We start from the raw sequence: 14418 nt of genomic DNA, 5'->3' as shown, positions 1-14418 counted from the left end.
GCTGAAGGGGAGTGGCTATCTGGGAGAGTGAACAAAATGAGTCCAACGGACGGTTCTCAGTGGCCTGATTTACAAAAAAAGAAAAGGGTTCTGGGTTCCTTGAAGCGAACAGTTCCAAGTCATTGACCAAGCAGGGTCATAGCCCCAAATTCTTGGGCCCCCATGCAAGAGACTGTCACAATCTACTAAGCAGCTTTTAGGACCAATTATCCATAATCAATTTATTTTTACAAAATCTGCAGTTGACCAATATCTGACTGAACTCTGTTAACCTTTACACTTTGCCTCTGCATGCATCAAAATGTATTCCAAGCACATTTAAAAAAAAAAAGTATATTGCACAAAATTGTGGTCAATGGTGCTGATATATTTGACAAGGAAGAACCATCTTCCAGAATCTCTTCCAAACCGTTTAGTTCTGCGCTATTACGTGTGACACGTGGATGTCTTACGTGTGCCAACTGGAGGACTCTAAAGTAACAAGTAAGGCTCTGTATTGGCAAACGTTGAAAAAGCAAACGCACGCTCTCCCTCACACATGCACACAACACACACATACCCTGATTTAAAAATGTAATTGCAAGACATAAAAATAGACAATTGACTATTTACATGACGGCAATTTAACATATGTTGTTTTGCACTTCATTAATTTTCCAGTGCATGTTTGAACAACATATATATTCTGGTTCACAATTCGTTATATTTAGAAACATAAATATTGAATGTAGAACCAAATGTGTAGTCTTTCATAGTTTGGGAGAATCTCTTCCTCCTCCTTCAACAGTCTGTTTCAGACGCCTTTGGCGACTACCCCCTAGACAGTGAACTCAACTTTTTAAATGGACTCTTTCACCATTTGGAGCGATGAATGCGTTGGGTATTTCCAGCAGCTTTCATGGAAACTCTCAGGTTCTGAATACATCATATCATCTGCAAATATGTTACAGAGAAATTGTTGTCCTAGTTTGCTTTGAGTGAACCATTCATTTTCAGGTTTTATCACCTCAAGACATCGGTATTTTATCAATAAATAATTTATGCTGTATATATGCCGTATGAGTTAAATTGCAAGTGGAGCCATGTTTAACGCTTCCTAAAGAAACGCATTCCGATGAGGCAGCCGCATCCCGTCCCACCCTGCCTGTCTTCTTGACCCTGTGCATGTGAGTGTGTGTTTGACAAAGTTGATGTGTCAGATTGGTGTGGAATGCCAATAAGTACTTACCAGGGTCTCAAGTCTCCACTTTCCTCGCTCAGTGAACAGCTGTGATCCTCAAGCGCTAGCAGTTATGAAGTGGAAGCATTCAAGTCACGCTAATTGTTTGAAGATTGCTTGAAAAAAAAAAAGAAAATTGGAATTTTTATCGCTAAAAATGAGATATGAGCATTTGTCTACTTTTCTGTGGATGTATATGACGATGAAGGGATATTCAATATAATTAAAGAGGAAGTTAACTCAAATTTTTTAAACACAGTGTTTTGATTAATTGTGGAATATGAATTAAACAGGAATAAACCACTTGTTTTAATTAATCTCCGAGGGCGGCCATTTTGCCACTTGCAGTCGACGGAAAATGACATCACAGTTTCCAGGTTTCACATCACAACCAATCACAGCTCACCAGTTTTCTGAACTTGAGCTGTGATTGGTTGTGACGTCATTTTTAGTTGACAGCGAGTGGCAATATGGCCGCCCCATTAGTTAAAGAAAAATGGGTGAACGAGTAACTTTAAAATCAAACTCATTTAATATTATTTTGGGAATAAAGTATTTTGATGTTCTTTTGGCAGACCTTTCCCCCAGACAACTTCTATTTCTAAAACACTCAGACATGCTGAAACGGAACTTCAGTATTACATGCTCGTGTGGATGTAATCCAGTTTGATTCGTGCCATAAGATTTAAAAGCAATCGTACTGAAAAACAGCTGCGGGTATCCGAGTCACATCTGGCCTACAGATGTTCCATATTGACAATTATCGTTTCATTATAATTACATTTATTGTCGTATTCGAACCGAGTTAAAAGCTTTATTACGCATCCCCTTAATGCAAGTTCGTGCTTGTATTCCTTGCCAGACAAAGTGAGTGACTCAGAAACACCGGAGGGAATAAAAGCTCAGTCTTGTTCTGCAAAAGAGGAAAGAGGAGTTCAAAGCTAAAAACAGAATAATGTCAATGTGATAAATCATTAATTGCCATGCTAATGCTCATTTACATGCCATGCTTGTGTCACTGTAAGACTTTGGAGTTCGGTACAGAATTAGACCAAAGTGTGCAGGAATCGAACGACGGGTGAAAGCAGGTCAGCAATCCAGGGATGTGGCAGAATGTGAGGAATGCTACCTGCAGATTTGTCCAACCCACAAAATGATAGCATCGGAAGATTTGCTGACTAATCACTATGGGTCAAAGTTACATGATATTAGCAAGAGCTGCAGCATTTTGGCTGCTAAAATTGACGAGAACAGTAGTTGAAGAACTACCGCATTACTGAAATGGGGGGGGGGGGTTACAGAGAAATTGTTGTCCTAGTTTGTGATCTCACAAATCACATCATGCCTCACAATGCTTCTGTGAACTTGCAGAAATCTCATTAACTTGAAATATTTGCTGTATCTGACATCTTAGGAATCTTCTATGGATGGCTGGAGTAAAAAAAACAAAAAAAAACAAAAAACAACCGAGCAAGATGAGATCATTTCCAACTTGATGCAATCTATAGTGTGTTGATGCCTTCAAATTATGAAAAAAATAATACTTGCAAAGCTTCCATTGCCACGACTAGACTGTGGACTGAAGTGAGAGCAGAGAAAGGGCTCTTTATACTCCTCCATGGGCAGTATGTAAACAGTGACAGACAGTGACCGGTGACTGCCTTGAGCATGCCTGTGAAATCTTTTGAGATATTTTTTTTTAATTATTATTATTATTATTATTATGAATGCATAGTGCAACACCAAATTTGACTTGTGTATGGTGTATTGGGATTTTCCGACTAGTGAAATAAAAGCATTTCATCCCAGGAAATAAATTTGCTTATATAGCTTTTTTTGGGGGGGGGGGGGGGCAAAAAGGATGAAGTTCATGAGAAATTAAGAGTGAATAGAAATATGTGCGTATACGTCGAGTATTCTGAATATTTTAGAGTTGCATCTTGATGCTCTCCTTTATAGCTCCTTGACAACTTTGTCCATGTTTGTCTTTCCTCTTTCCGAGGCGCGTTGTGAAGCAGATGGGTGGACCCACAGGAGAATTTCCAGCCCCGTGATTTGCTAATCGGGGGCTGGTTCCCTTGTCATTCCCCCTCTGTGTAAACGTAGCTCTGGTTTGTGGATTTTGCCCAGCCCTCCTGCCCGTGTACTCACCAAGTGTAGCGAGTGCAGTCGGTGCGTTTTGGTTAAAGCCCGACTACCCTCACTGGGAAGCTGGGCACTGGCAAGGAGGATCGGGGGCCTCGTGGTGGCTGCAGAGAAGAGGCATAGAACTCATCACATATGGCTTCTTTGTAGCATCCATCATCATTTGGGATTGTGGAAGGGACGTCACTTAGAAATCACCTTGAAGTCGGCCCAAAGTTCACTTGACGACTATGGAGATGCAGAGGTGGTCCACAAGGTGGAAAACGAAACGGTGGCTTATGGATTCCTCTGTAGCTGCATTTGTTACGTTAACCCTGGTTCTACAGACTACCGGTGTCTCGGCAGGTAAGAATATTGGCACCTTTCAAAAAAAAAAAAAAGGAAACATTACCCGACCGCCTGCAAACTGATGATGGAGATTGGGCAGTATCAGATTTTTGCGCACTTAAGGGGCAATTTAGAGGAATCGCACCTGAGTTGCGCCCCATTTAAAAAAAAAAACGTTGGCGAGAGGTGCGTAAGGCTGAATTGTGCGCGGTTTTTTTTTTGGGAATGATCCACTTTACGCATGGATGGAAAAGCGCTCGGCCAATGCTGGAGCGCGAATTATGAGTCATCCTCAAGCACTTGGATATACAATGCTCAAGTGTGACTTCAAACTTATCTGAGCAATTCGTGAAGGTTTTGTGTGTATTTTTAATGCGTAATGGGTTGGTGATATGCACTAGTGCGCGCATTTCATCAGAATTACGAGTGGTGAGAGTATAAAGCTCCAAAATGTCCGCAGGCACCTAGATTGGCCAGGCAGGTTCACCCTATCACCACACTGGCCTGGTCCACACTGAAGGCCAAAGTGCTTTGGCCCATCACCCCCCCCCCCCCCCTTCCTCACCCCCTCCCCACCTGGTGCCCAACTCTTCTTCCTCTCAACTTTGCACTTAGATGTTTTTTTTTTTTTTTCTTCGCTCGGTCTTCAGGCCGATGTGTGTCTTGTGTGGGAATGCTTCATCCCCCTCTAAGTGGTGAGCAGTTATTTGATGATGGTCCTTGTTGCACTTCCCTATGATTTCAAAGCCTTCAAAGAGCAGGCATGGATGCAGGTTGAGTTGACAGCCGTAAAGCTTGCAAGTCACAAGGTTCTGAATTATCGCTGACTCTCGACGGATCATTGATCGACATTAACAGTTTAGTTTGGGCTTCGTAATGATTCCGTAGGTGTGGAAAGAACTGAATTTGACAGTTTAAACTCACGAAGATCTCCTTCTTGATTTTAACGGTCAAATATGTTCTTTTCAAAGGTCTTCGTGACAGTTGAAGCTGTTTCTGCCGGGTGCCCTCTCCATCTAGCGGTGTACTGACATGTTTTCTCAGCCCCCGGGGCGCAGGTTCAGATGTGCATTCCACAAGACAAAGCTAGCATTTTCAGCTTCTTCTGCACATAATGTGCTCAAGCGGGAAACAACGGCTAATCAGCTTCTTGTTTTACCTTGTTTGGAAATTATTGGAAATTATCGGCATTTTCAGACGCTTTATAATATAATAATATAGACAATTCCACTTTAGTGTTTCAACGAAGCAAAACGTAAAGAAATGTAGACATTTTCTTAGTATTACAAAGCATTCTCGTTTGAAAGGTCCCAATGTTGGTTTGGGAGTTTTTAGAAAGGGAAACGGGAGAGCAGGTGAAGAGATAGACAAAGAGACATATTATTGGAGTCTCAGGGAGCTGCAGGTGAAAAGGTCCTCCTTTCATTTACTAGCATATTTCTGTGAAGATGTACAAGCTTGGAATGACAGGTTCATTACTGGTTTGATCTGCTTCATGTTTCACCTGCGATGAGAATGTCGATAGCAAGTGATTACACCTGTAATTGGCAAAATATCAAATGTGTCCAACAGTCATGTGTGTCATATCACTCCTCCCCTTCTCAAGATTTGCATAAGGATGTTTGAGTAATACAGGACATCTTATCATTTGTCTCTCTCTCCGCCAACCTGTAAATGTTGGTCGCTATGCGGCCTTGTTTGCTAACCGCCCGACTCCCCCTTCAGTGTCAACTCAATTCAGCACATTCAATTGCGATTATTGACATTTTCGGAATGCTTAAGTGTGAGGGTTGCAGCCCCGCCAAAATGCCACATCTGGATCGAGCAGCGTTTCAACGGAGAGCAACTCAGCAGGAGCTCACAATAATTTCCTCAGTTCACTCTCCAAAGTAAGCTCCATCCTCGGTTACAGTCTTCAGTGATGAGATCTTTCCTTGTGCCTTGACCTGGTATGTTTTGCATTTGTTTTCTATAGCGGAGTGGCAAACAGTGAGTAAGAACTGATCACAAACTGGTTGTATAACAGTTAACTCATTTGCTGCCAGTTAAAAATTTGACGATTAGACCCGTCGATGGTAGAGAATGGGTTAATATTTGAATGTGGAAATATAAGAAGCCATTTGAGGTGTCGGAGTCATGTGCTCTGATCTGCAGAATCTCAAATAAGGATAATATGCATTATGATCCCATTCTTGCATTTAAGGTGTGCTTGTGGCACCCGTTTTATTGTCGACCGGGATTAAATTCATGTTGAAACAGGGACTTGTGCCCACACCACGTGTTTTTCAGAGGAGAATAGCAAAGATCCCCTTGTATTCAGCAGTTCAAGAGACCGTTACAGGGATTAAACCTGCACATGCCAACCAAAAAGGGGGCGTGGCTTTCCTCTCCCTGTACAGTAGTATTTTTTTATAGGGGGCGTGGCTTCTATTTACAGGTTTTATCATGTTTTTTTTCCTGTTGACTTTTTAATTGGCATATAGAATAACACTCATTTGGACAAAGTTGTTTTATATTTACGGAGAGGGGTTGGTTTAGAACAAGAAGTAAGGTCATAGTGCTTTCACGAGGGTCTCAGCGGGTACGACTGTGCCACACAGGCTCCTTTATGTGCAGGGCATCAAATGGAAGAGAATGGAAAACTCGAGGAGACTCTTATCCAGGTAAACCTATACTGGTGCAAGAATGGAGCTCAGTTGGCATATTGTTTACTTGACCTGAGGGGTTTTCTTGCAGTATTTCGGGAAAACCGGAGCGAGAGATTTTTGATGTATTGACACAAGCAGTCCTGCGACCTAACAGTTGTTTCCTTTGTGTCTTTTAACAGCACAGGAAGTGGATGTGCTAAAAGTATTAGAATTTCACAATTACCCAGAAGGAGTGACAAAAACATCAGGATTTTGCACAAACCGAAGAGCATCAAAGCCGGACGCTGCTTACAGAGTTGGCAAGCAGATCCAGATCAGTGCCCCTACCACGCAGCTATTCCCTGGTAAGACTAAAAATCTGGACATGGAAGTATGGAATTAAGGAAAACTCCTCCAATAACGTCTCTCTCTTCACAGAAGGTGTTTTCCCCGAGGACTTCTCCATCGTGACTACAGTACGCCCCAAGTCTGGCCTCCAGTCCTTCCTGCTGTCTATTTACAACGAGCAGGGGGTCCAGCAACTGGGGATCGAAGTGGGACGCTCACCTGTCTTCCTGTATGAGGATCAGAATGGAAAACCAGCCCCGGAGGACTACCCTCTATTCCGTACACTCAACCTTGCTGATGGAAAGTACGTCAAATCAGCAACATTTCCATAATCATATACAAAAACACATTAAGTAAAAAAAGAAAAACCCGTCAGGCATGAGTGTAGAAATCTGCAGGGAAGTGACACGGCATGTAAGAAAAAAAAACATTTTCACGTGGCGTTGTCATGGTCTCACGCTTGATCTCCAGTGGTTTGCTTTTTTGGACAAAAGCAAGAAACCAATGGCGGTTTTTCCATTGATGCACCATAGGTGCCCATGGCTGGCTTATCCTTCTCCTCAGGGGTCTTTGGGCACAGAGACAGGCGAGGGACTCTGGATTACAGGGGCACAGCAGGGACTGCAGTGGGCAACCTGACCTCATCCATGAACTCACTGCCTCTGTTATTTTAGCGAGAGTGCTGCAGAAAGCAGTGCTACCCCCCAACCTTTTTTTTTTTTTAACCTCTTGGATTACCTCACCCAACCAGGAACGGTGCTTATAACCTTTTAGCATAAAACTGATTACATGCTCCCGGGTTCAGAAATCCTCAAGTTCTCACAAAGAGCTTTGCCTTAGCTGACATGAACCCTTGTGCAGGGATAAAAAGGAATAAATAAACAAAAAGGCTGCTGAGAAATTAATACATTTTTAGGAGATTCTTTTGGCGTTTGGGGAAATAAGCCACGATGGAAAGACTGCTCGGTAGAATCGTCGAAACATTACTCGACTTGTCATTTTTTAGTCATTTTCTCAAAGTCGATACAAACCATTTGAAGTTAGCTGATACTTTGTTAGATTATAACGTGACCGGTAATCCTTCCGGGCTGTAGCACGTTTATTTTCCTCTAAACTGTGTTTCCGGAATGCATCTGCTGTAGGAGTCCCGTTCAAAAGCAACCAACATTACGAGATTTACGAGAGAAAATCAACTCATACGTGATCCGATATAGATGTGTGATTAATGCCTGCATTGAGCTTTCATTGGTGCCAAGTCTCATCTTCCACCCCAGAACAATGTTTTGACTGTATGCCTCCTGCTCTGGTGAGGCAAGTCTTCCTGGATTCCGACACACACTTTCCACAATGTTCACCGTGTCTGTCATGCCGAGTAACCCTGAAGGAGGATTAAGTTTGGAGTTTAATGAGTGTAATCCTGTGTTAAACAAGGCCAAAGTGTGGGGGCAAGAATGTGGTCCACTGCTGCCTGGTATGCAATAGCTCTTAAGCACACTGGTAAATGGTCCAAAGTGGAAGGAGGTGTCATACTCACGTGTGACCCCAGTTAGCCCGTTTCATATCGAGATCTACCAAAATAAATGTATCGGTTAAATAATTTTTCCCATCTTCCATTTTTTTTTTGCTGTTAAACAGGTGGCACCGTGTTGCTATTAGTGTGGAGAAAAAGACAGTCACCATCATTGTGGACTGCAAGAAGAAGATCACCAAGCCTCTCCTCAGAAGTGACCAGACCTCCATCAGCACCGATGGGATCACTGTCTTTGGCACCAGAATCCTTGACCAGGAGTTTTTCCAGGTAACATTCTGAGTGGTAATTAGAAACAGTTGGCAGAATTCTTAAAAGCGCCTATTTGTTTTTGTTCGGGCGCTATTGTGAATCTGTAAAACTGGGTTATGTGAGGATAGAGGGGTAAAGAATGATCAAATAATGACACTTTTGGTTTTCTCTGTAGGAAAGGAAAGGTCACCGAGAGGCCATGTTTACTTTTGAGAGAGGGCTGGTTTGTTTATGAGCAACCATTATTCGGACGCCATTTTGTTTGTGTCGTCAGTATGCTTCCTCATCGACATAGGGACTCGAAGAGCCTTAAAAGAACTGTGTCTATTAATAAATAAAGTTGATCCAGGCACAATTTACTTAAAATCCTGATTTACTCCCATAAGCCGTCAGTTTTGATTACCTTCTCGAGAGAGCCCTGAAAGCAACATCTGTATGAAACAGTGCGAGCAGTCAGAGGCTGACAAAAGTGGACACGCTGAAAATAGGAGCCGTGAGTACGCCAACAGGGTCTTCGCTGTGTGGTTTTTGGAACAGGTTTCCTGTCTGTTCTCTGTCCCCGCTTTCGGCGCAAATCCACAGGGCCCATTGCATGCTGGGATGTAAAGGGGGAAGGAAATACCGAAGTCTTAAGCATACACACGCTTACAATGAGAAAATAAACAGTGAAAGCAGTTTTGCTCAAAGTATTTTTGTTGGTAACGAAACTTGGGGTTTGAGCTAGTGATGCTTTTCTACGCTTGAAATATTAAGAATATGCTAAATCGTGTCAACAGGCATAGATAGACATTTTAATCGTCAACATCTGCTGTAGGCAACATTTCTACTGTACATCAAATAACATTCAAATATTACCCATATTTACTCTTACCGCCATGATGACCTGTATTCTGCATAGACGTCTATTCATACCTATCTGGCCCAGGTTTGAGGTGGCCACCTTTGGAAAGGAATCTGCTTCAGATGAATGGAAGTCTTTCATTCCCCCCCCTCCTCCTCATCACTTCCTCATCTCCTCCCCTCCCTGTGTATTCTGCCCTTCCCGCCACTACCTCCCCTCCCACCTTGCGGCCTCACCGCAGCAATGAGACCACCTATTCATGTAAAGGTGACATGACTTAGCTGAAGTGAAGATATACATACCTGTCTGTTCCTTCGTTTCCTGCTTAGAACGTACCGATCCAGAAGTCGACGTCAAATAGGTGTTCTATTTTACTGCGTCACTATTTCGTGAGTTTCAGAGCTACCTAATGTACGTGTGTGTGTGTGTGTGCATATCTGTGTTGACCTTCAAGGGGTTTGGCTAATTGTTGTACGGGGGATGTCTAATTATAGCCGGCCAGGGTCAGACAAAAGGAAGGTTGCCCATGACTGACATTTAATGTAGCCTGAGGCAAAGGTACACCAACATGTTGATGAGTGCTCGACCAATACTTGCAGTGTGATTATATGTGAGAAATGACTTTTGCTGATTTTTGACGGGCAACTTGCCCAAAGCTTTTATCTCGCCGTAGAGGACAGACCCGAAGACTCCCCAGGTGTTACCCTGCACAAAACATCTTTTGCCGTCGCAGCTGCTCTCTCTCAACCGCCGCCTGCCTGTCTGTCTCCGGGTTCCTGTCAGTGTTCCCCCTCTTGAGTTGGCAGTTTTGAACTTGCCCCTGCTTGATCTTGTGAATTGGCTCGTCTTTTCCAAATGACATGGCTGCAATGTTATTTTTCCCTGGAAAGAAAGGTCAATGTGGCAAATTGGTTTCCAAGAAGTAAGCAGATTTAATGATGGTGTCAATTTATTTGTCCCACCATGTAGAAGAGATAATCATTACAATTTCTGAATGGTAATGATTTCGTTTGAGGGTTAAACACCACGTTGCCACTGTGTATTTGTGTGTAAACGGGTGGCTCACAGATATGGACTAATTAGAACTGACTCTAGGCCGGGGTTCAAGCATTCACTGTTGGTCTTAGGGTGACACATGAGGTAATACATGTCAGCTTGAATCTGGCCAAATCTTGATCTATCCTTTCCTGTCCGGTTTCCACAAACACACACACGTTAGTTATTTCTCAAATAGCCAATCATACCTTAATAGCCGTATATGTAGAGACATAAAATCATTTTTTAAAAAGAGCATTTGACCCACCTAGAGGCACCCAAGAAGGAATCTTAAGAGCTGAAATGGTGCAAGATGTTGATGGATGGTTAAACAAAGAGATTTACAAGGGGCTCTGCAAGTCTTAGCAAATGGATGTTTATATGAAGCTACATGCTCAGGATCCATAGATCACATTTTTATGCGGGGGGATACATGCTCACATTCTCCTAGCAAGTTACAGCCTGCTTTTCTCTTCTCATGTTTGACTGGTAATCATCATTGACACTAAGGGCCTCATTTACTAAAGATTTGCACATGCAAAAATACGCTTCTGCTGGTCAATGGCTTGAAGTGGTATCCTCACATTAGTAGGCGGTGATCTTAAACACTTAACTGTAGTTTACAATATTATAGGTATTGTGTGTATGGATTGGCGTATTTGAATTTTTATAATTTGTGCCAGTTGTCATTGAGTAAAAGGACGTAACCTGCTGATTATGTTGTTTGTTTATACTGCTAGGTCACTTATAATTTTACATTATTGTTGTGGGAGTCCCAAGATCACCTATGACTGCCTTCCAAGCTTGAAGCTTCGTTTTGTCTGTGACACGTGACACTGTAATTTACTAACTTCCTTGAACTAATCTGAACATATTTGTTCTACTTTCCACAGGGTGACATCCAACAACTCCTGATCATTGCTGACTCCAAAGCAGCATACGACTACTGTGAACATTACAGCCCAGACTGTGACACCCCCCTTGGCGAATCTCTGCAAGCCCAGCAGCCGCAGGAAGAGGTCAGCCAATCAGGGAGAGTGGGACGGGGTTCCGCAAAGTACCTGTTTAAGACCCTTGTCTATTTTCATACTCCAATTAAGACGATTATTTCTTTTCAGCGGGTTTCACCATTTCCACACACAGTTTAATGAAATCACTTTACTCATCAGTGTAGTATAAAAATGTTTAAAAATAATGGCGCTGTTTATGACTATGTTCAGTGTGCACATTAATAACTTTTAAGTGCCGAACTAGATACTGTAACTGTACACACCTACACAGCATTCCGCTCCCCTGTGATGTCATAGCAAGTGGCCTCAGTCAGCTGTCAAAGCATGCCGTTGCATATACCTGGTTCAAGGTGTTTCCACGGCACACATGCACATGCTTGAATAGGTTCACCTGTGGACATCTGTGCAGTGTACGAAGTTGACCGGCACTCTGTAGGTAAAGTGTCGAGAGGGTCCGTTTTATTTTTTGCTAGTGTTGGAAAGAGTCATTTGGTTTCAATCCATCTACCTAACTCTATCTAATCATTCTTTCTTCTTTCTTATTAAGCTTATAAGGATGCACAGAAAAAAATAATTAACCAAACATGCTACTTATAACATTTAAATCAATGGGTGAAATGTGAATTGTTTCCCCAGTTAAGAGATGCATGCTTGTCTGCAATAAATCTTTCATTTAGTTGACCTTAGCTGCTCTGAAGCATGTAATTACGTGCTTTCCATGAGAAACTTGCATTACTATGTACTAAAAAATGCAGCTGGAATATAAGGACTTTGAAGTTTGCCTTTTGTATTGCTCTACTTTATGAGCTCTTAAACATCGTGTCTGGAGGCGGAGCCTGTTTCCGTATTCCGCTCATCTGCTCGCCACATTCAAGCCACTCCCTTATTCAGTAACGCTTGACTATTTATTTATTTATTTATTTATTTATTTATTTATTTATTTATCATGCAACCTCTAACTCCACCCTTCTGTTACACATACAGGCATTATGGATGTAATGTCATCCAAACTGAAAAAAAAACAACTATACTGACTGTTTTTAATATATTTTTTAAAACATACAAATAATGCAATTATTTGGTTTGACCTATTTAACATGCTTGTGATGGTTGCATTGGATGCAACGTCTTCTCACCCAGCATCCTTGTGGCTAATGTTAACACGTTGATTCCCTCCCTTTCTCTCTCTCTCTCTGTCAACATCTTTAGTTCACTACTGATGATTTAGAATACTCTCAGTTCTATGATTATTCTGAGGGAGCCAGTGACATCGTTCCTACCGATGATGAGTATTCTGAGCCGCAGGTAAATGAAAAAAGGAAAAGCAACGTGTCGTTTCTCTTCGTTCCTTGGTTTGTCTTTTGTGTTGTCCGTTTCTTAATGTTATGTTTATATGCACGTTAATATTCCAAGTACTGAATTTGATAAGGCTCATTTATAAAGGCCGGTTTTGAGTGACAGTGTTTGGTTACGTTATCTAATTATGGGAATCCTTTGAATAAATGAATTGGTACTAATAAGAATTATAATCATTGCAAAAATGTCTTTTTTTTTTGTCAATTAGCTTGACTTGTGAACGTGCATATAAACATTGTCATGTGTCAAACATCTTTGTCTTACAAGGCTTCAACCAAACAGAATCCCATCTTTGCATTCCAGCATGTCTTTCCAATCACCTGACATTTTTAAAAATCGCGGCAATTTTTATTTTTTACTCCAAAAGCCGGGAAGCAAATATTTAAATGTGCATCCGTCCCAAGACTGTCCATATATGTCCCGACACGGAATCTGTGTTGCATGAAAGGCACAGTCTGTGATTGTTGTTACACTCCCAATTGTTGTGGTTCAAAAAAGTCACGAACTAGATGACAAAATGTGAACACCACTCACAAATTGTGCCCTGAAATCATTCCCACTCTTGAATGTTTGTCTTGCTGTTTGTTTTGTCGCCGCCCCCCCCTCTTCCAGAGAACCAAACGTAGTGTCTCCATGAAAAAGAAGAGGACCCGAAAGTCCCTCAGTAAAACTAAGGCCAAGCCCTTAAAGTTCTTTGCTGCCAAAAAAACACCGACTAAAAAGTTTGCCGCTAAGAAGAAGCGACAGATGCCTGGCTACCAAGCCACAGCGCCGGCGCGACCCCGAGGCAGTTTTAGGGTAAAGGATCAAGTTGAGAAAAGAAACCCATCAAGATTTCCAAGAGAAAATCTGTGATGGTAGTTCGCCAGCTCCCTAACCTCTTCCGTGTAGCACTAGTGCAGTCTATAGTCAGCTTTGGAAGGGGCCCTTTAGCAAATAACCCCCACCGGCCGGTTCAAACCTATCTTTGTGTTAACCCTTGCTTTATTCTTTCCTTTTTTCAACATGCCTCAGCTAAGCAATGTAGAAGATTACAATACAGGCATTGACTACGGAACTGTAGATGATTCTCAGACTCAGTCCCCTTTTGCCACGCATGGATCCATTGAGGTAACTTTTATATTCATTTTAATTAAATGTAAAAAAAAAAAGTTTGAGAGGAAATTTTGTCCAGGAGGATTTTGCCCGAGAAGGTATCTGGTATGTGAAGACACAACTATTTCAGTGAAATTGGTGCGTCTTTTGGGTTGTACCCTGCTTAAAATAAAAAAGTCTGAAGATTTAAATTGACTAACTTATTTTTGGTTAGTTGGTGTTAAAATCTTGATTCAAATTATGAGACTTTATGCACTGTCTGGTTGGACATCTACGCCCTAAAACATTCGGAAAAAACAACAACATAAAATTGGAAATAATTTGAATATAAGATAGTGACTGATAATTGAAAAACATACATGCCTCGTCATCGAAGCAGATTGTTTTTCTTTTTTTTTTTGTCCGCTCAACAAAAAACAAATCTTCCCCACAGCCAGCTATCAGCTTGCTTTGCCTTTCCGCATTGTTTGATGATGTGGATGTGATTACACAAGGTTCCTCCAAATTTTCATTTCGAGACATCAATGAGGGACAGCCAACCCTGTTTAATCACATTCTTTTTGTTACCCACCAAAATTGAATCTAGAAAGAAATGATTTAGCGGTAATATCCAAATTTGTGAATTTGCTTACAAT

The 14418-nt window shown here is 41.8% G+C and overlaps 1 protein-coding gene across 3 annotated transcripts in view; it reads left to right on the top strand.

Moving 5' to 3' along the window:
* Window positions 1-3495: 3495 nt before the first annotated feature.
* The window catches only part of col11a1a (collagen, type XI, alpha 1a), a 29110-nt gene continuing 18187 nt past the window's right edge, over window positions 3496-14418 (top strand). Inside the window, exons 1-8 of one of the 3 annotated variants that reach the window (XM_085939349.1) lie at window positions 3496-3709; window positions 6519-6683; window positions 6757-6970; window positions 8302-8464; window positions 11216-11341; window positions 12542-12637; window positions 13301-13486; window positions 13703-13798. In XM_085939349.1, the coding sequence (XP_085795475.1) occupies window positions 3595-3709; window positions 6519-6683; window positions 6757-6970; window positions 8302-8464; window positions 11216-11341; window positions 12542-12637; window positions 13301-13486; window positions 13703-13798 (1161 nt within the window). In that variant the 5' untranslated portion in view covers window positions 3496-3594. Of the gene's footprint in view, window positions 3710-6518; window positions 6684-6756; window positions 6971-8301; window positions 8465-11215; window positions 11342-12541; window positions 12662-13300; window positions 13487-13621; window positions 13799-14418 lie in introns of all 3 variants that reach the window. The other 2 variants (XM_085939352.1, XM_085939350.1) reach the window with 2 other exon arrangements.

The sequence above is a fragment of the Syngnathus leptorhynchus genome, chromosome 19 (assembly GCF_054491065.1).
Source record: "Syngnathus leptorhynchus isolate UIUO chromosome 19, UIUO_Slep, whole genome shotgun sequence".
NCBI lineage: Eukaryota > Metazoa > Chordata > Actinopteri > Syngnathiformes > Syngnathidae > Syngnathus > Syngnathus leptorhynchus.
The sequence above is the reverse complement of the archived record's forward strand: the minus strand, read 5'-3'. Positions and strand labels throughout refer to the sequence as shown.